Here is a 22,299-nt window from a genome sequence, read left to right as displayed (position 1 = left end):
TATAAAAAGTTATGCAATAAAAATCAAAATTGTTTTTTATATCTATACTTTTCTTTTATATATATATCACTTAATCAATAATTAAATAGTTAGTATTTTTTCAATATCACGGTTCAACTCTTGGTTAAATTTCGATTGCACCTTTGAATATTTTTCTCATTCAATGTCCAGTTATAAAATATTAGAAATGACCTTTTTTTTATCAGATTTAAATAGGAATTTAACTCTTAATATGACACAATGAAGAAAAAGGATTTATGTAGCCTACCTCACATAGTGGGGTAAAAGTTTGATGTTGTTGTTGTAATATCCGATCCAATGTTCAGTAACTTAGTTTTTAGCAGTCTAATATTATCTAGGTACAATTAAATCATGTTTATATATATAGTTTGTTTTATAAAGCTCGGCATCTCAGTTCTAGAAGATATTTTAGCCTTTTTTTTAATTATGTTGGTGGATTGCAACTTTTTTTTTTTGGGACATTTAGGTCGATTAAGACAAATTCACACCCACATCGTATACAAAAAGACTCAAACCCAAGACATCTTAGTTGGTAGCCTAAATGTCAAAGAATGGAATTATTGACTGTCAAAGAATGGGAGCTCAGGTATTTAAACTACCCATAAAGCAGCTGATATCTTAAGGCTGTATGATAACCGTAACATTACTGATACTTTTTGGCTGTGTACAATCATTGATTGAATATGCGCTTGATCTTGTAAATACTTGTTTTCATATCATCTATTGCTTACAGCTAAAATTGCCATCATATTTATTGAGTTTTGGACTACAAAAAGGCCTGCAATAATGCCAATCTTTTGATAATATGTTTTATCTCTAGTTATTACTGCTGATCTTCTATTTCCTTGAATGTGGTCACCATTTCCCTGAGATTTTATTACCTTGCGATTTTCATAGCATTTAATAATATTGATTATTACAGGTACATGGATGTGGAGTGTTGAACTGAATAGAGGACTAACAATCTGCTGAACCTGATTGGAGTTTCATCGGATGTAATTTATTTAGATTCCTTTGGATCTCTCTTTTTAGTCATTATATGAGTTTGCATCATTATGAATACTGCCCGTTCATCTTGTCTTGCACTTTTTGGCCATCCAGACTATCAGATATATGCTGCCAATGAAACTATCAGTTAACCCAGCCTTTCTTCATATGATTTGGTGAGCCCTGGGCAGTTGCTTGTGTAATGAATTGGATTTGTTTTTCAGTTCTAACTCTTTATATTCGGCATGCTAGGCTTGCTTTTTGCAGGTGTTTCTGTTGTTCGTCTGATGAGCTCTCTGAAAGCTATTCTTAGGCGGACTCTTCATATCAGATTTTACTGGTGGCTTTTGATGGAAAATTGCTGGAATGCTTGATTTTGTGAACAAGTGTTGAAAAATTAGTGTGAATGTTTTGGTCCAAATCAGTTCAGAGTCATGCATTCTTTTGGAGCTTTTGGTTGCAGATTACTTAACGTCTAATTATGCGCAATCATCCACCAGGATCCTTGTGGTCAGTTTGTTATATTGGATGCTTAGTAACTCAAATCCTTTAGGTAAAGGAAATTAAATTCATTTTCTTTGCTTTCTTTCCAGTTTTTGTCAGTCAATGCGCATTACAAATATTCTCGATAATTAGCTGAATAGATTTCTCATTCCTTGGTATCGTTTGTTTGTTCAAAGCATTATACAGCAGTCCATGGAGGGGCGGAATCTAGGGAGGGAATTTCGGCTGATTTGGTGTGGCCCAACTAGGAATTAATTCATTATGTTAGGAGAGGCTCAATTAGGAAAGGATTTTATAATTGAATTTCAAATAGAAAAGGGAAATATATTAGGAAACGATTTCATAATTGAATTTCAAATAAAAGAGGGAAATATATTAGGAAGGGGGTGATTTAGGAGGGAAGGAGGAGAGCTTATTTAAGGCTAAGTTTAGGGTTTATTTGTTTTTTAATGCATATTTTTATTTGTGTTTGTTGTAACTTTTTTTTAGGGCTTTCTAGCGGCGGCTAGACTGTTTGGGAGAGTCTATCTACCTCTCGAATTGTAGATCATATGTATCTTACTTTCAAATTGAAGTTATAATTCAAAATCAACCATTATTGTTAGTATTTCTACAATTTTTCTATTATTCGTTCACTGTTTTTGTCTCCAAGGCGTATCAAATTGATATCAGAGTGGTGTCCTGGATCAAAATCTTCACTATTACAGAGGCATGATAGGGTGAGGAAGCTAAAAATGACAATTTTTTAAGGGGAATATGCTCAAGGATGAGTGTATCGGGTGAAGCATTACTTCGCTATTAATAGGCTTACTGAGGGGGAAAAGCTCATGGGGGCAGGGCTATATTTGGAGGGAAAAGCCTTAGCTTGGTTTCAGTGGAGGGAGGCAAGATACCCACTCCATTGATGGGGAGAATTTGAGGGATTGTTGAAAAGTTTTCGAGCCATCCGGGAAAGAGACCTACACGAGCAATAACATGGGATGCATTTACATGAATACCTTCACATCCTGGCACCAAGAATCCAAACCGTGTCTTTTCAGAGAGAAGTGCCAAAGGCAAAGAGTGTCGGAATTCGTGCGAAAAGCCATTTCAAGTGCCTTATCGAGGCGAAGGTATAGGACAGGAGGGCAAAAGGTTATGTTATGTTATATATGCGACAAGAAATTTACACCATGACATTTATGCAAAAAGCATACTTTAGGTTCTCTTGGTGTGTGATGAGGTGGGGGACGAGGCTGAGGCTGAGAGGGAAGAAGAATAGGAAGAAGAGCATGTACACTTAGAGGTGGTTGAAGTTTCATTGAACTTGGCAGTAGGATTCAACCCGAATCACAGTATGAAGGTAAAAGGATAAATAGGAGGAGAGGCAGTGGTGATCCTAATGGATAGTGGGACTACTCATAATTTCATATCAAATCAGGCGGTAGACAAACTTGGGCTAAAACTGGTAGACACAGGAGGTTTTGGAGTGATGATGGATACATGAAAAGTGGAAAAGAGTGGAGGGATATGTTAGGGTTTGGTGGTAGAGTTGCAGGGGATTCACATCAGAGAGGATTTTCTTCCTTTGAAGTTGGGGAATACTGATTTGATTCTGGAAATGAAGTTGCTACAAACCTTAGGGGGAGACCAAGGTAAACTGGAAAACATTAGTTATGAAGTTTCAGGTAGAGGGCAGAAGGTGGTAATTAAGGGAAACCTCAACCATGGTTTAAAATTGCGCAATAAGAGGCGCGCCTCAGCGCAATTTCAGACTTTTAAGCCTAAAAGCCTACACAATGAGAGCTGACATTGAGGCTTACGCCTCATGTTCATTGAGGCGCGCCTCACCTCATGTTTTAGAGGCATCCGCCTCTTAAAATTTAAAAAAGCCCTATCTTAATAAGATTTCACAATTAGTCTGTCTGCTCGGTACCGCTTGGTATCTCTCGGTATCTCGGTACATGCTCGGTACTGCTCGGTACCACTCGGTACAACAATGCTTGATACCACTAGGTACATGCTCGGTACCACTCGGTATCTTTCTATACAAATGACTACGAGATTTAAAAATAAGCAAAACTTCAAAATTACTCTTACAAGGGCGCTGCCCCTTGACCCCACGACCTGACTGGGTAGGTCAAACCCTGCCAGGGGGCAAACCCCCCTTGGACCCCTGGTTGTCCAACATATTGTTGTATTCATTGCTATTTATTTTTGAAATTATATGTTAATGAAAAAATTACTGTGATTGGGGAAAGATAGAATTTGAGTTAAACTATATTTCATATTGTCTTATTATTGGAATATTTTGATTTCACTTCATAACTTGTGCCTTTTTATATTTTATATTTTTTGCTCATTAGTATATAAAAAAATTATCATTTTATGTTTACGCAATCTTTTGATTTTGAGGCTTACGACTCAAAATGCCTTGAGGCTTACGCCTCACCTCACGAACAAAAAACATCTCAATACCCGATTACACAATTTTAAACATTGACCCCAGCTTATCTAAAGTAATGATTTCTTTGAAATCCCTGGTTCATCCCCTACAAGGAGGTGGATTCTTGGTGGAGCTTCATAGTCTGGAGGGAGGAGAGATAGAAGATGTAACGGACATTCCAGATATGGTCCAGCCACTGCTTCAACAATTCAGGGAGGTATTTCAACTTCCCTAGGGATTGTCATTCCGTCGGGAGCACGAGCATTCTATCGTCTAAAGGAGTCTTTCCCATTAGTGTCCAGCCATATCGTCACCCTTAGGTTCGGAAGGATGAGATTAAGAGATTGATTAGAGAGATGCTTGAAGTTGGAATTATCAAGCCTAGTGTAAGCGCTTTCTCTAGTCCTGTGTTATTGGTGAAGAAGAAGGATGGAAGTTAGAGGTTCTGTGTAGACTACAGTGCCCTGAATAAGGAAACTGTACCTGACAAGTTTTTCATACCAGTCATTGATAAATTATTAGATGAGTTGCACAGATTTGTGATATTCTCCAAGATCGACTTGAAATCCGGATATCACCAGATCAGAATGCGACTAGGTGACACCCACAAGATAGCTTTTCGGACACACGAGGGACATTATAAGTTCTTGGTGATGCCTTTTGGCCTCACCAATGCACCGGACACCTTCTAGTCTCTAATGAATAAGGTATTCCACCCCTACCTGCGAAGGTCTGTGCTGGTATTTTTTGATGATATATTGGTATATAGCATGTCTGAAGGGGAGTACTTGGAGCATTTGGGAGTTGTGCTATCTACCTTAAGAGAGCACTCATTATTTTCCAATTAGAAGAAGTGTTTTTTTCGCCCAGGAGTATTTAAGATATGTGGTATCTTAGGAGAGAGTGACAACTGACCAAAGTAAGATTGAGGCTATGCTCAGGTGGCACATACCCAAGATTTTAAAGGAGCTGAGAGGATTCTTAGGACTCACAAGGTACTATCGAAAATTTGTGAAAGGCTATGGTTCTATAGTAGGGTTGTTGACTAAACAACTCAAGAAAGACAACTTCAAATGGGGAGAGTCTGCCACAGGCTTTTGAGGAGTTGAATAAGGCTATGATTAGTGTACCAGTGTTAGCTCTTTCAGATTTCAGCCAGTCTTTTTTAGATGAGACATATTGTGAGAGCTCGTTCCTTTTGACTGTTTATTTGTTGAAATGTGAATTATAGTAGTTGTTGTATTTCTTTTCTGTAATGCAATTATCTCTGGATGACTGTATTGATCTGAACGAGAAAAAGAAAGAAAAGAATGAGAAAAATATATATATATGAAAGAATGTTAGATGAATCCTTTCACTATTGATATCTGGGACGCTACAATTGGTATCAAAGCGAGTGTAGTGAAAGGATTTGCTTATATTCAGAGTGATAGTGATGATTGCATTATTTGATTTGTTTTGTTTTACGTGCTTGATTTCCACGATTTTATTTGATTCGAATGATTTGTATTGACCAGGCCAATGGATCCCAAAGGAAAGACAGTTGAGTCTGCTACTGACTTCCCGCTCACATCTGAAAATATGAATAAGTTTGCTGACATGGTCGCTCAAATGGTGAGCGACAAGTTAGCAAAACGCTCTGGCCGTGGCAAGAAAAGTGGGGAAGGTAGCAGAGCAAGGATTAATGTTTGTGCATGTTGTGGGAAAAGACATTCGGGACAATGTTATCGGAGAACAGGGCAATGCTTCCGATGTGGTGCATATGGACATAGAATGACGGAATGCCCAATTTCTGGACTTAGGCAAGGACCTGTTCCGAATGTTCAGACTGAAAACATACAAGCAATGGTGGAAGATGTTTCTTCAGTGCCTGAAGATGTGACTGGTACGAGTTTAGTTTATTGTATGTTTCGATGTGATTTGTACGATTTTCCGATTGATTGGATTTGTTTTGTTTCGTTTTGCTCCGGACACTTAAGGGAAATGTCGGGACGACATTTTTCTAAGGTGGGGAGATTGTGAGAGCTCGTTCCTTTTGACTGTTTATATGTTGAAATGTGAATTATAGTAGTTGTTGTATTTCTTTTCTGTAATGCAATTATCTCTGGATGGCTGTATTGATCTGAACGAGAAAAAGAAAGAAAAGAATGAGAAAAAAATATATATATGGAAGAATGTCAGATGAATCCTTTCACTATTGATATATGGGACGCTACACATATGCCTCGGGTTTTGGATTAAGAGCGGTACTCATGCAGAACCAGAGACTAGTGGCTTATTTTAGCCAAGTGTTGACGGCCAGGGCAAAGGCTCAAGTTAGTTTATGAGAGGGAGCTGATGATAATCATGTTGGCCATGATTAGTGTACCAGTGTTAGCTCTTTCAGATTTCAGCCAGTCTTTTTTAGATGAGACATATGCCTCAGGTTTTGGATTAGGAGCGGTACTCATGCAGAACCAGAGACTAGTGGCCTATTTTAGCCAAGTGTTGACGGCCAGGGCAAAGGCTCAAGTTAGTTTATGAGAGGGAGCTGATGACAATCATGTTGGCCATTTAGAAATGACGGCCTTATTTATTGGGAAGATATTTCATCGTCAGAACTGATTAGAAGAGTTTCAAGTACTTATTGAAGCAGAGAATGGTCACCATGGAGCATCAACAATGGCTTTCCAAGCTATTAGGTTATGACTTCGAGATTCAGCATCGACCTAGAGTTGAAAACAATGCAGCACATGGTTTATCCAGGTGCATGGGTGAACCTCGGATGATGCCATTTATTGTGCCCTTCTTAGTTGACTGGGAAGCACTGCGGAGAGAAAGCGAACATAGTGAATGGTTGAGAAAAATTAGTGAGTAGCTAGCAGGAAATAAGAACAACCATCTCGGATATTTAGTGGTGGGATAGAAGTTGCTTTATTATGGGTGATTTGTGCTTCCAAAGATCTCTTCTTACATTCCTTGATTGCTTTAGGAGTTTCATGGGATAGCCATTGGGGGACATTCGGGGGTCAAAAAAACATCATCGACTCTCTGTAGAGCTGTATTGGGAGGGTATTCAAAAGGATGTCAAGAAGATGGTGTCTTGATGTGATATATACTAGAGGCACAAATATTTAGTAATGTCTTCAGAAGGGCTCCTACAGTCATTAGCTCTGTCAGAAAAGGTGTGGGAGAAAGTGAACATGGACTTCATTGAAGGGCTGCCAAAATCAGAATGATATACTACGATACTAGTGGTAGTGGATGATTGAGTAAGTATACCCATTTCATTCCCTTTCATCAACCCTATACAGTAGTATCAACAACAACGACTTTCATGAGGGAGGTGGTGAGACTATATGGGGTCCCATAATCGATTGCATTGGATCGAGACAAGATCTTCTTGATCCAATTCTGGAGAGAATTGTTCAAAATGCAAGGTATTGTTTTGAAAATGAGCACTGCTTATCATCCTCGGACGGATGGACAAACAAAGGAGGTCAATCTTAGTGTGGAGACCTATTTGCGATGTTTTATATAAGATACACCGAAGTTATGGGCAAAATGGTTGGTTTGGGCAAAGTATTTGTATAACACTTCCTATCAATCAGCAACTCAGACTATACCGTTTAAATTGTTAAATGGAAGAGATCTGCCTCACTTGATATATTATGGACAAGGCAACACACCAGTGGCTTCGATAGAATAGTACTTGGAGGATAGAGACATGATCTTGGGGGAATTGAAGAGGCATTTGTTGAGAGCTCAATAAATTATGAAGAGGATAGGGTGTATTTGAAGTTCCATCACTATAGCCAGAAAACTATGTCTCAAAGACGGACTGATAAGTTATCACCGAAAGACCGAATGATAAGTTACAACACGATATTTTGGTCCTAATGAGATAGTGGAGCACATCGGGGCCGTGGCATAGCGCCTACAATTACCACCATCTTCAGCCATCCACCCGGTGTTTCATGTGTCCCAATTGCAACGAGTGATAGGAGAGCACATTCCATCTTCTACGCTTCCCCCAACCTTGCTGGACGACACGAAGGTGTTGTTGGAACTATTAGAGGTTAAAGAGTGTGACGGGGAGCAAGAAGTAAAGAGGTGTTGATCAAGTGGAAGGATCTACCGCAGCACGAGACCATGTGGGAGTCTTACCAGATTATTCAACTGCAGTTCTCTTCATTCCACCTTGAGGACAATGTGGTATTTTTGGACGGGTGTATTAATACAACAACCCAGGATGGAGGGGCGGAATCTTGGGAGGCGATTTTAGCTGATTTGGTGGTGCCCATTAAGGAATTAATTCATTATGTTAGGAGAATCAATTATGAAAGAATTTTCTAATTGAATTTCAAATAAAAGAGGGAAAATATATTAGGGAAGGGGAGTGATTTAGGCTTATTAATATAAATATGTATTAGTGTTCCTCAGTATAATACTATTTGGTTGTGCTTTTTATATATCTCTTATTTTGTGTTCCAACTTCTTGATTATTTTTTAATTACATAGCTTTTAGCCTATGAAAAAGGCTTGTGTGGGGTTTTGTTTTCAGCCCTAAAAAAAGGACTAGTTTTTCTCTCTAACAGAGAGATCTATGAATTGGCTTTTATTTGCTCTCTTCAATTTGTGCAGTTTTATTAAAAATATTTTATCACCTAATTTCTATCAGGCGACCAAGTGATGATGTAGATTTAACACTTTTTTAAGGAACTATCATCATTTACAGAAACTGTAACACGCTTTCCTCATTTTGAGGAAAAAATATTTTGTGCGGAAGCGGAACCTGTCCGGATGCTAAAGCTCGAGGCTCAGTATGACTGACGTGATTCATTCTGATTGGTATTCGGATATAGAGCTGCCTTCGACGTTTACACAGAATAATCTGTCTTTTTGAGGGTGTACTGTGGTGAAGGTTTATCCGCAAATCCTTGTTGTTTTTCAAATGTTCATATTAAAATTAGTTGGCGAATCACATGTTTATTTATTTGAAATATTGATATTGAGATTTAGGAGACTTTGTTGAATGAGTATAGAGCTCCTATGAAAGTGGTTGATTGAGGGAAAAGTTGTGCCTGAGGGGCTATTTGATTTGCTGAAAAAAAGAATGCGGAGTATTTTACATGCAGGAGATTTTGAAATTTGGTTGTTTGATCTCATGACTAAGGAATATAGTGTAAAATTTTAGTGAATTTTTTTTTTCACTCGTTTTATTTTTGATGTATTGTAAGCTTATCTAATTTTGATCATTTTCTTCACTGCAAGTTGATACATTGTTGCTGCCTGTTGGTTGTTGCTGGCCACTGTCATTGCAACTATCGGTCTCTTGTTGCCACCACTATCAATTGTCACTGCCAATCAACCATTGCTGACCACCTCACCGGCAACTATCATCATTTGACTTTGCATTCCATTCATTTTTTTCAAGTCAAATAAATAATAGAATTTCAACCGAAAACTTAAGATTAACTGTGGACTCTCTTCATGAGGTAACTCATATATATGACTATCTCATCTAATATGATGGATCAATCGAAATTTTTATATTATAAATGGCTGCTACATGATGAAGAGTTACTTTAAACATATATTTATTCTCAAAATGTTTGAGATGAGGCAACTGCCTAATTTTGTCTTATAAAGAAAACAAGTTATATAAATTTAATTGTGGCTCGATTGAAACGAGTATACGCTTGAATGGGTTGGAGTAGCTCCATTGGCAAATAAGATTATAGAGAGTGGCCTTGGATGATTTGGTCATATAAAATGTCAGTTTTTTTTGGACCCGGTTAGCAGAGTAAATGTATTAAATATTGTCTATGTTATGAAACGTAGAGGTTGACTTAAAAAGGCTTGGTTAGAAAGTATTTAGAAATGATCTTTTTTTATTAGATTTAAATGTGAATTGGACTTTTAAAAGGATAAAACGGAGAAAAATGATTCATGTAATTGACCTCATATGATGAGATAAAGATTTGATGTTGTTGTTGTAGGCTATTTTACCTCTTTTTACATCATTTAAAATAGCTTTAGGGGGGGAAAAAGCCAATCTTCTAGAATGTGAAACCAAATCCCTAGGCCCAAATGATCATTTCGGCTCACTAATTGGTTTTTGGCCTTAATGATAGGTTTTAATTAAACCTAACCCAATAGCTAATGGACTCTCCTTCTGATATTTAAATATTGTTCGTGTCAATTGGGCTTTAATGCTGATCATCAGAGATCCTGATTAGGCTAATTTTAGGAACTTGAACTCTACTTATGCTCTGGGCTCGAAAGAAATGGTCTGATTGAGCCTCTATAAGAAATTTAGAGGGTCTTAACTGACTTGAAAATTATGACTGACCCTAATTTTTGGGTAAACTCGTTGTTGTGACTTCCATTTGATCCAAATTATGTTCATAAATCACTTCAATTTATGTATTTGTGAGCTCCAAGTTCTTCTTTCTTCCCTTTCAAGGCATTATATGATTATTTTTATTGTCTCAAACCAATCCTGATACAATAAATTTCAAAAATTTTATAAGATATTGATAAAAAAATGAATATTTTATATATCACAAAGCCACATTTATAAAAATATCATATTGTTCTGCACACATTTTGTTAATTTTTTAATTCCAGTCCACATTCCATAGAAGAGATAATGATAAAGAAAGTACAGTCAAAAAGCAAACCTCCATGATTCATGCCTTCCATGCTCCCTTACTGTGCAGTAAGCTCAATTGAATAGTTAAAAGGGCAATAAAGAAAGGATTTGGTCACCTAATTGAATAGATAGTGTTCACACTGCCATTGATGAACTCCAACATCACCATGTGGTAACAACGTTTACTATATTATATTATAGAAGACCATATTATATAGCTTGTGGCAGACCTTTATGTCCTTCACACATCAAACAAAGATAAAAGAACAAACCCTTAGTCTTCATCTCAGACAAAGGAAAGTCCCCATGATCTTAAAGAAGATGCCTCTTCTTTCCTTAGTTAGAACTGTCAAAAATTTAAAAAAAAAAAAAATGTTGCTTGTGTTCAATTGTGTTATTTCAATAGTACTTAGTTTGAATTTGATTAATTTTTGCAAGTTTATTTATTTAATGTGTCAAATATGAATCATATATTGTTTGATTTTGTTCGATTTGTTTGATATCTTGATTATGTACTATATATACACATTGTATATACTCGTATATTTGTTATGGACTTCACATATTTGTTGAGCTTGTTGAGGAGGTAATTAGGTCACATTAAACGGAGGCATTCCGAGGACCCGGTTAGGAAAATAGAAGTATTAGATTTGACTTATAATAATAAAGGTAGAGGTATAACTAAAAAGACTTTGTTAGAAAATATTAGAAATGATATTTCTTTATTAGATTTAAATGAGAATTTGACTTTTAACATAACACAATGACGAAAAAGTATTCACGTAGTGGGATAATAGCTTGATGTTGTATTGTACGTACTCATATATTTACATATAACAATGTGTATTATTTGTAATTTATCATTTGTAAGTGGACTTTTTGTTCAAAATAGCTCCTATTCCGCTTGACGTGTCGACGAATTGCTCGTTTGCTTAACGAGCTGGACTGAATAATATTTGAGCTAGCTGAAGCCAAGCTTTTATGGAATAGTTAATGGCATCTTTATCAGAGCTTGTTAGTGCAATAAAGCATGATTTCTGCACTTTTAGTCAAAAAATTTGTTATAGTGTTCCTCTTTCAGTCCACAATGAAAAGGAAAAGACAATATAAGCTGTCAAACTCTTTCTCTTGCATGCATATAAGAAAGAGAGAAAGTAGTAATGCTTTTGCATATTTAATTAGGATATTTGAAGTATTCAAAAGGAATCAGAGGACTGTGCGCATGGATTGGTATTAGAAGTTGAATGATTGATTTAGATGTTTGTATGGCTTCTATTTTAGTAATAGAACTTTTGCTACATTTTCTTTGAAAGCATGCATTGAAGCTTCTGCTTTTCCTCTTGAATCAAATAATTTAAGCTATATGAGCTACAGATTGAATAAACAAACTTATCAAGCTAGATGATATGTATGGGATCCAGCAGATTATAAAAATGAATGGATATGCATGCCCTGAACATATTTGACCTTCTTGGCCTCTTTTTTTACTTGGTTTGCTGAAGTTTTAAGTCTCTGCAGGTTTCAACATGATAAAAATGAAGATCTTGATTAGTTTTTTTTTTTTGCTTTAATTCCATGCTAATTATGTCTTCGAACCTGATAAATTTTAGTTTTATTTCAGACAATTTTCTTACTACTTTTTGAAGCAGCTTTTTAGAATAAAAATTTTTGCACTAAAAACTGTTTTAAAAAGTAGTAAAAATGTTATCCCAAATAAAATTTAAATTATTACTTATGATATCAATAATAGGATCATTGAACTTTTTGTGGGTTTAATGAAAATTATTTCAGAACTTTGATGTTGATCAGGCTGTCTTACAGAGCTTTTTAGTATAAAAATTAAAATTTTGATATTAGAAAGCTGCTTTAAGAAACAGTAAGAAAGTTGCCCCAAACAAAGCCTTAGAGTTTGTTTGTTTGGAATAATTTTTTCATTGCTTTGTTTAGTATAAAGCCTTAGTTTTATTTGATAAATGCTTTCTCAATGTTTTTAAGAAATTTTTGTGGTGTATGGTGTTTTTTAATATCATAATTAGAAGTGCATGGTAGCTTCAAGAAAACAACAAAAAGCGCAACGTGCAAACATTATTGAATTTTATAATATTTTCTCAATTTATTAATATATTATGTTATAAGCCATGTAGATTTCATTATAGCTTGATTATGAAGAATAGTAGAATCAATTCATTGGATAAAACATAAAGATGGACCCTCTATTTATTAAAGTAAATCTTTGATAGCAAAAAAATTACAATAAGATACTCAAGTCTTATTTAATAAAATAAAATTTGACTAAATATTCATAGTCAGAGCATGTTTTCTCTGTAGGATAAAAACTATCATTTTTTATATTTTGAAACATTTCAAATAAAAATAGCTCATCTTACACTGATGATTTTTTTTGGGAAATTTTCTTACACTGATGTAAGAAGAAATATTTTCAAGATCCATGGTTAGATAGAAACAAAGCATGCACACACATCAACAACACCAATAGAAAAAATTTTTGAATGAAAATTTTTTATTAAAAAGTACATAACAAGAAAGTTATCTTAAATGAAGCTTTAGATTTTGCTTGGGACAGCTTTCTTTCTGCTTCTTAAAGCAGTTTTTTATATTAAAAAATTATTTTAAAAAGCAATAAGAAATTAGCTGTCCTTAACGAAGTCTTAGATGGATTTTATTGACCAACAAGGGCTAGCTAGAATGCTTCTAGACATGGTCTATTTATCATGGCAGTCAGCCAGTCATTTTTAGATAAGTAGGATCTTTCTGGTGGCTTTTGTAAGCGGCCCGAAGCTTTCATAGTTGTCATCTTGTCTATCAATTTGATTTTACAAACAGAAGTAGGGAAGAATACATAGGGAATACATGTTGAGTTTTAAGTAAATGGCTAATTTATGGGAAGCCTTTCATCAATCTCACTTAGGTTTTCTAAGTTTTGGCAAGCTTGGATGACTAATTTTGGCGAGTTTGAGCTAGTTTTTCTAATTGGTCATAGGATTGGGAAGCTTTGGTTGTTAAGCTTTTGATCTTTGGAACAAATTCATTATGTTTATGGTAAATTTTAAGTGGCGAACAGGGGCAGAACCAGTCTTAATTTTCAGGTGGGGGAAAACTTATAAGTAACTGTTAGTGTTGTCTCGAATTTGGCTCGATCATTCACTACAAGAAAATGGGTCACCAAAAAGGAAACTTGATATTTGCTACCAAAAAGAAAAATTGGCTTCAAAATTTGTCACATAAAGTGTAGACAATTTTTTTTCATATATATAATGTCATTTTAGTGAGCAATGATTATATATATATAATGTTATTTTAATGACCAATGATTCTTTGTACTTGATTACATAATATATTTTAAAAATATAATCAACATTTTATATATTGTCAATTTATGTTGAAGTATAGATGATTTGTTTGGAAATCAATCAGATTATTCCAACAAATACTGTTCATGAAATCATTTTCCCAGCAAGCCATCGATCGACCTCCCAAAATGAATGTGTTTTGCACCAATTGTGGCTTGCCTACAACTGGGTCAGGAGGTACAGGCCTCTCTTAATATAGTAGAATTTTTCTAATTGTATTAGAAGACTTGAAGGATTATATTACGTAATATTTAATGTATGAAAGAAATAGAACATAATTTTTTTATGTAATGGACAAATTATTAGATATTAGTAAGTTAGTGCATGCGTTCATATTCAAGGAAAGATTGAATGAAAATAAACAGAGAACAAATTATGATAGGACTAAAATCTCTTTATTCTCTATCAACGATTAGTATATATTATTTTAAAATATTAAAAAGAAAAAAATATATATTAGTTAAATTGAGAGATTATTACATGCGGATGTTGAACGTGTTCGGAGGACAATCAGGAGCCTTCAAGTCCAAAAATTATTAGGTGCGGAGTGCGCTCCGTCCGCACAAGTACTGGGTATCTAGCGATACCCAGCGGCACCGAGTGCGGGTACCGCAAGGTATCCAATGCTTGTGCGGATGGTTCTCCCTGTCCACACTCCGCACCTAATAATCTCTCCTTCAAGTCACACAATGCACTGAGCATTAAGTGGTGTGGCTGCTCCTGATTGACGTCTGGACGTATTGGACGTCTGCACGTAATAATTTTTTAGACTTTAGAGTAATTCATCCAATATATATATAATTAAAATGCATTAGTAGTACAAAGTATTTGAGAAAATAGTTAAAATTTTATGTTTTTGATGTAAACCATCTTATATTTTTATAAACTATATTGTTATTTTAAATAAATACCATATGCTTCTCTCATTTTTTTTAATTAAAAAGCTTTTGAATATTACTTTTCCCCTCTTGATGCCTATCCTTTCAGTCTCTTAGATGATAACAAAAAGGTCTAAGGACCCCATCAACTTCAGAGTATTAGAAGGAGCTCATAAGGAACCTAAATCAATTTGAATTAGTGCCCAACATTACTAAAAAAATAAGCTTTCATAACACTTTTTATGACCAAAGCTTAAAACCAATATAGCGATATTCATGTGTAAATAAAGCTACTCCTAATGCTACAAATGCTCAATTACTCCAAAAAATTAATATATATAAGAGTGAAGATTTATGAACTTTAGGCTTCGCTTAGAATGGCTTTCTTGCTATCTCTTAGAGCAGAATTTTAGTACAAAAATTTTAATTTTTATATGAAAAAACTGTTTTAAGAAACAATAAGAAAGTCGTCCTAAACAAAACTTTACTCTAATCAATAGTCGTGACACATTAGATGATGATGTTGAAAAGGATGATAAGCTATTTGGTAAATAGTAAGTGAATGTCTATCAATGGCAAAAATATTTTTTTCTTTGTAAAAGCAATAAAGGAGGAGGTTTCAGTGTTCTGCTCTTAAATGTATACTCAACTAGCTTAAACGTAATAAGCTCATTCAATGCCACCTCCCATCCATCAATCTTTTCAGATTAAAACGTTCATAAGATCGACAATACTTAGAAGCAAAGAAATAGATAATACATTTACTCCTCTGATACTGATATCATGATTGATACACATTCTAACAGCTAGCTGGAAAAGTAAAAATCCAAATCAAAGGGTCTCAAAAGTCTAATGACAATATAGAATCATGTCAGTACAGTAAAGAAAAGAACACCCTACAAAGAAAAAGAACTTGGGATCTCTATCCCTCTCTCTAGAATGTTAGTTCACATCAGTACTCTCTCTCTTTCTCCATTCCCTTTGTCTTTTTCTTTCTGCTTCTAATCATTCTATCCCAAATATAGGACTTTGAAAGACAGAAACATTTGGCTTTGCAGTCTGGTAATAATAGTACGAATTAGAATTTGCAGCAAAGTTCGTGCCTTCAAAACTCCCTCCAAATCCAACGCCATTAATAGCAGAATTCCTCCATACCAAGTTATTACCATTATCAGTACTCTCCATTACCACTCCATCAGAAAAATCCATATTAATCCCCGAAGCGTACAGCCCCACAGTACTCCCTGAGACTGCAGCTTGTTGTTGCAGATCTTGATTGTATGGGTTGTGGAAAGCAACAAGTGACCAGTAATCGTTATGATCATCGCGACCAGCCAGTTGTTGCTCTTCGACCGCCATGACCGTATCAGAGGAAGAATTAGAGGTGGCATCGAAGGCTTTGAAGGCTCGAGTGGCCATGCTGCCGATGGGGAGATCGCTGTTGGCTATGGTGCTTATGTTGTAGCGGCTCATGTCGAAGTAAATACAGTAATTTCTATATGAGTACGTGCATTGAGAATAGTGCTTTCATTTATATATTATTAACTTCATATGATCATATGGATATTAATATTGTTATAGTACTTACTAAATGTGCCAAGATAAAGGTCCTTGTTGCCGGCTACTCTTCCAATCCTTGCCTGCCACCGGCCATGCTGGTGATGCCTTATGAAAAATCCCAAATCAGCTTGAACAATCAAACCCTAACCCTAATATTCTATATATATTTTACAATATACCTTGTTACTCCTCTATAGATAGAAGCACCTCTTGAGAAGCCGCTACTCTTCCTTCACACAAAGAAAGAAAACAATTATAAACATAAAAAACATCATTATAGATAAAATTTTAGGTTTAGATTCCATTTGGAACCGCTTTTTTTATAAAAAAATTTATTTTAAATAGTAAGTCTTAATTTGAGACTGGCATTTGACTACTATTTTTTTCTTATTTCGACAAATTATTATACGAGAAAGATGTTGTAGAAAGCAATAGCTTTAGGTTTCGTTTGGGACGGCTTTCATACTGTTTCTTAAAATAATTTTTAAAGCTGTTTTAAGAAACAATAAGAAGGTCATCTCAAACGAAACCTTAATGAAAATGTTACTCTTTAATATGCATTAATATTAAGATGCAATTAATTAATATTTTTTTAAATAAATATTCTAATTTTGTAGTTTTTTTTTTTTTTTGGGCAAGAAGAAATGCATGCATTGCATGAGCATCAATCACGTGGGGTTAGGCGCCACCTTCGTAGAGAAGCAACGAATTCCTGTCGAGTCATGCTCTTCATATCCTCCAGTTCCTTCTCGTAGTCAGAAACCTGTACACGAATACGAATGGTATAAATACTTCGTAGATACATAACACTATGGTATTTACGAATTTGCCATTGGGTTGATTAGGAGCACCGGAGGTGAGAGTACCCACAGGAAAATTGGTCGTGGTAGTGGGTCCCCAGTACTTGAGAGCTGCCAGGTCATAAGCCCGCCCGGCCTTCTCCTCCTTATCATATCCACCTAATTTCAAAAATATTTCAGCTTTTAATTCGATCTCCACGCTCCGATAAGCATCAGACGGTGCAGAATCACAAACAGATTTAGTTATAGCAGCTCACCTAAATAAACTGTTTAGTGCCACGCGACATTCAGATTTCAGAACAAAAAAAAGGAGCGCATGTTAGCAAAGAGCAAGAAATGAAATCTAAAAAGCGCGGCGGCGCGGTGTAGACGCGGCAGCGGCGGCGGGTACCTTGTCTTCCCTTCCGGCTTTGGCCTTCCCGGCGGCAGCTATTGTCCCATAGGTGCGCTTCGTACCTCCCCGTCCACCGGTGCCTTAAAATTCCCAAAATAGCCCTATCAGAAATTAATTAATCTATAGTAATAATCACATTTTATTAATAGATAAAGTTTAATATTTATTAAATTATATTTTTTTCACATTTATTTAAAATATAATTAATAATGTAATATTTAATCTGTTTCACAAAATAATTATTGAGCAGAAGAGTAATAAGATAAACATATTTTATAACAGATATTTTTCTAAAACTATAAATTAATCAATAAAATAAAAAATAATGGAAAATCATGGCAATTTATTAAGCTTATGCTTATCAAATCGTGTCATCATATCCTGAACAAGTTTTTGTTTAAGAGTTTGGCCAAACTTTCACGTGAAATTACATCTGGCCCTTCTTTAATCTTCATAGGATAAAAGAGTAATTATGTAGGTAAAATGGCTTATTTTTTATATTATTTAATAAACCTGGTGACGCCGCGGTAAATGGAAGTCCGGTGGCCGAAGGTATCGACGGCCTTCCTCGTATCCGATAAAGCTGCCGAAATTTCCAGTATCTGCTGCTCCGGCAACTCCTCCGCCACCGATCCGCAAGGAAATCCGGAGGCCACCGACTTCAAGTCCGAGTCAAAGATGGCGCCTTTGTTATTTACCTCTGCTTCCTCCCTTCCGCCGCCGCCGAGGAAGTCCTCAAGCTTAGGCTCAAGGCATCCGCCATCCTCCTCCACTGCTCCTGCTGCAACAAACCCATGATGAAGTTAGAGAGAAAGAGAGAGAGAGAGAGAGAGACAGAGAAGGAGATGGAGAGGGAGAGAAAGAGAGAGACCGGGAGCGAATGAAAAGGCTTCGAAGAGGTTGCCGGGGTGGGGGGAAAGCGAGAAGGCGAGCCAGTTCTGAGAGGAGTACTCCATATCCATGGAAGTTGGGGTATTCTCGTAATTAACAGCTATCGGGAGTTGGTTCTCGGGGTGTGGAAGAAGAAGAGGAGTTGAGGTTCAGACCTCGTAGTCGTAGATATAGTGAACTGAAGGAAGAAAGCCGAGGATATAAGGGCGACCGAACGAGAAAGAATCCCATGTATTTATGGTAAGTTTAGCGAATAACTAACGGTGTTTCTAATCGTTGGATTTGCGTTGAAAATATCTAATCATCAACGAGTTTAACAATCATGCTGCTTGCACGACTTTTGATGCAAAATAAAGGGTACTAAGACATTCGATAAGCATGTGGAAAGGGGGAGAAATTATTCACTGCAGAAAAAAGTGACGGCGTATTCTGGTTGGTTTCTGAACGATGTCTGGTATCCCCATAGAATAATTTATCGGAAATAAAAGAGGAGGATTTTTCTTTATTTGTTTTTTGAATGATATGATAAATCATAAAATATGATAAGTTCATTGTAAAATATGGGCTCTAAATTCTTTCAAAAATGAAGTAATTTCAAAAAATATATATTTTTCTTAAAAATAAACACAACACAAAAAAAGTAATTTGTGGGTCAATAAAAAGATTTTCTAAATAAATCTGTGATCAAATAAAAACTTTTATCCAATAACTAAAAAATATTTTTCAATCAACTTTAAATAAAAATATTTGGATCTAATATAAATATATTTAAAAATTTTACCATAATATTTCAATGAAAATTTAATCAGAATATGCCTCATAAAATATTAAATTATTTTCAATCAATATTGTCGATGTGTACTCAAAATTTATACTTAAATTAATTTCTAAACTCTAATAAAATTTAAAAAATTATGCTCATCAAAATTTGATCATAATATTCTCATTACTTTTTTTATTAATTAAACTCTCCTAAAATTAATTACTTCACATATAAAAATAGAATCAAAGGTTATTTTTTATTTTAAGAAATATAAAAATATTTCTCAATATATATATATATATATATAAATAAAACTCTTAAAAAAATATAAAGCGTAGGGCAGATGGCTGCTTTTCACGGGGACCCTAGGAAAGCATGCTGAGATACCGCTTCACGTGTTTCTCCGGAACAGTTTAATCAGTATAGAGCTTCGCTACAAATACATCCACGTGCTAGGCTTTCGCAAGTGCATACGTTAATCCTGAGTCAGCCGCGGAGCAGCAAATTGTTTTGGCGCTGTATTGAATCCGGGAAGCAGGAGTGAAGGAAAGGGAACATGGGGACGTGGGACCGACACATACCGTTTTGCCGCGTAAGCGGCCCGAACGTTAGAGGACACGTGGCGTCTTTTTCGTCCTTTTTCGTGAGATTCTTGCTTTTTACAGCGAGGTAGTTTAGTAAAAATAGCCTTCTGTCTTATTGTCCGTCTGATGAAGATCAGAGGGCTAACAGTCTACTTAAGAGAGCAGACGTTAGTGGATCCCACGGCCGACAGCTTCTGATCAACATCACATGGCGAGGGAGGAAATTAGAAATTTCACAGCAAATTAATATATGAAAACAATTTTAAAAAATTATAATTTAGGTTATGTATATTGACTTCATATTAATTTTTTTAAAAGGGGCTGATAAAATATTTTGACAAGCAAAATCCATCAACATCACAAGCAATATGATTCAACTCCAAATGCGCTATCGAAAACTTCAAGAATTTAATAAAAGATTAGACGAACGGATTTCAAATCCTTATGTTTATAGTAAATGAAGTGGTTGGACGTAAAGATCCAAACGAGTCCAAGTTCAGTCCATTCTAACATCATTAAGACACTTAAATATTAAATAATGGCCTATAATTAAAAGAATCAATGGGATCGTTCGATGAAGTGTTTTGGATTCTAGTCAATATTAATATTAAAATTTCTCACTTAAAAAGCTATAAGATGGCCCTCATTTTCACAGCATGAGGATGAGGGGGTGGGGGTCTCATAAGCTGGGATACTTAATGAACTATATTGTATTTTTTGACAATGAATGTCGATGACTAACATCATCAATCACTATCATAACCATCTACTTCTGTCGCCTTATTATTATTGACTAATTACTAGCATCAGCTCCATTATTAGATTTCAATTATCCACCCATATAAGCTTGATTTCTAAAACAAATTTATATAATCATGTATTCTTCAATTGTGAGAAGACTGAATTCTTGTATTTACAATTATATACCCAACCTTGATACGTAATAAAGTCTATTGCTCATTTCAATAATCATTGCTAACTATTACTATCATCGGACTATTATCCTGTTACTGTTAGTATCCAACTCCATTATTAGATTTCTAAACATGATTGTATAATTACGTCTTATTCAACTGTGAAAAAGAGTGGATTATTGTATTTATAATTACATAATTGATCATTACGACTAAACCAAGCTTCTTAAATTTTCTCTTTCTTATTATTTTATATACAAAAACTTCTTATCTTTCAAAACTTATATTTGAAATTTTCCAAACATCTTGCAACTTTCAACACTCGCTAATGTATACCATCGAACTCCTATATCTCCTCTAAACAAACAGACAGTATTGTGTTGATTGATGGTTGACATCAACAACCATTAAGAGACTCTCAAGCTACAGTATCTCCATTATTGATTGCCCGTAAACATTCTACTCCTATTACACCGACAATTTTTTAGAAACATCTGAAAATACAGCAACGATCTCATGATCATGAGTCACCGAGGGTAGAGGGGTACCGTCTTAGAGGTCACCCTTCATCTTCTCACACCGAGGGTACAAGAGAATAAAGATATTAAATGCATAATCTATTATGACAAATTTTCTGATACATAATAATGGATTAAGCATTAAAGTTTATATAGATAAATTAATGATCCATTTTTTCTCATTGGATTATTAATTTTATCATTTTCTTTCCTCTAGTGTGGACCAACATTGGCAAGACCGTACAACTGGCCCACGGAATTATGCTTTCCCTAATCGGTGCACCGGGTGGAGAGCAACTGGCCGTCCGATCGGAGACCCTACTTCATGGACCAGTGCTACGCCCGGATCTATAGCCACGCCACTGATAATTCGTGCTCGGAACCAACAAAAGTTTATAAATAAATAAACTGTTCACGTCAGTTTAAAATAAATATTTATTTAACCAGATCGATCTGTATGCACTGGGTGTACGTGGACCGCATCGACAGTGGCACGTGACGAGAAGGAATGACGTAACGTCCACACGTGCAGCCAATTGATTGAAGTAATATGGATTATGGAGTGGTTGTTTAACTCACTGGTTTAGGTGTTGAAAAGGAATCTGGTCAAAGGACAGAATGAAAGAAAGCATAAAAAAATTAAAAAATAAATAATAAAAAATTACTTAATAGAAGTACTTATCTATAATTTTTATATATTTTTACATTCAAGCTTCTAAATATTAATATGGGCTGCAGGCTCTATGGCAATTTGAAGTTCTTATGCCTGTGGATTATCTGAAGCTTGCTTGCTCTTCCATCTGTTTGCTGTGGCTTCTACGAGATCTTTGCTGGCTGCTTTTTGTCATTTTTGTTCAATTTCTTTTTCTATACCTTCGCTTGTTGGAAAATTTTGTTTGTTTTTTGGCCAATGGTATAGTTTTTTGCAGTTTGCTCTTTGGAGCTACTATGTTACTAGAGGTTTTTTACCTCTTTTTTACCTTCTTTTATATACGGGCTCTGCCCTCAAAATTCCCAAAAAAAAAAAAATATTAATATATTTTAAATATATA

General features: G+C 35.4%; 2 protein-coding genes across 7 annotated transcripts in view; one reads left to right on the top strand and one right to left on the bottom strand.

Annotated features, from left to right (window-relative positions):
- The window catches only part of LOC110111443 (U4/U6.U5 small nuclear ribonucleoprotein 27 kDa protein), a 42,921-nt gene extending 33,969 nt beyond the window's left edge, over positions 1-8,952 (top strand). For 3 of the 6 annotated variants that reach the window (XM_028698985.1, XM_028698986.1, XM_028698982.1), the window contains one exon: positions 8,598-8,952. The gene's annotated coding sequence lies outside the window, so the exon portion shown is untranslated. Of the gene's footprint in view, positions 1-943; positions 1,185-1,260; positions 1,562-8,597 lie in introns of all 6 variants that reach the window. The other 3 variants (XM_028698989.1, XM_028698988.1, XM_028698984.1) reach the window with 3 other exon arrangements.
- Positions 8,953-15,576: 6,624 nt separating this feature from the next.
- Positions 15,577-18,583, bottom strand: LOC110111594 (AP2-like ethylene-responsive transcription factor AIL5). Its single transcript, XM_020843531.2, has 9 exons — positions 18,449-18,583; positions 18,091-18,355; positions 17,575-17,657; positions 17,441-17,449; positions 17,254-17,342; positions 17,073-17,146; positions 16,563-16,613; positions 16,380-16,488; positions 15,577-16,344 (listed from the first exon to the last, which is right to left on the bottom strand). Exons 1-9 carry the CDS (start codon positions 18,537-18,539, stop codon positions 15,829-15,831), a joined length of 1,287 nt encoding a protein of 428 aa, XP_020699190.2. The 5' UTR covers positions 18,540-18,583; the 3' UTR covers positions 15,577-15,828.
- Between the last annotated feature and the right edge of the window lie 3,716 nt (positions 18,584-22,299).

Source organism: Dendrobium catenatum, unplaced genomic scaffold (genome assembly GCF_001605985.2).
Source record: "Dendrobium catenatum unplaced genomic scaffold, ASM160598v2 fragScaff_scaffold_1199, whole genome shotgun sequence".
Lineage (NCBI taxonomy): Eukaryota > Viridiplantae > Streptophyta > Magnoliopsida > Asparagales > Orchidaceae > Dendrobium > Dendrobium catenatum.
Note: the sequence above shows the minus strand (reverse complement) of the source record. Positions and strands in the feature narration are given on the sequence as shown.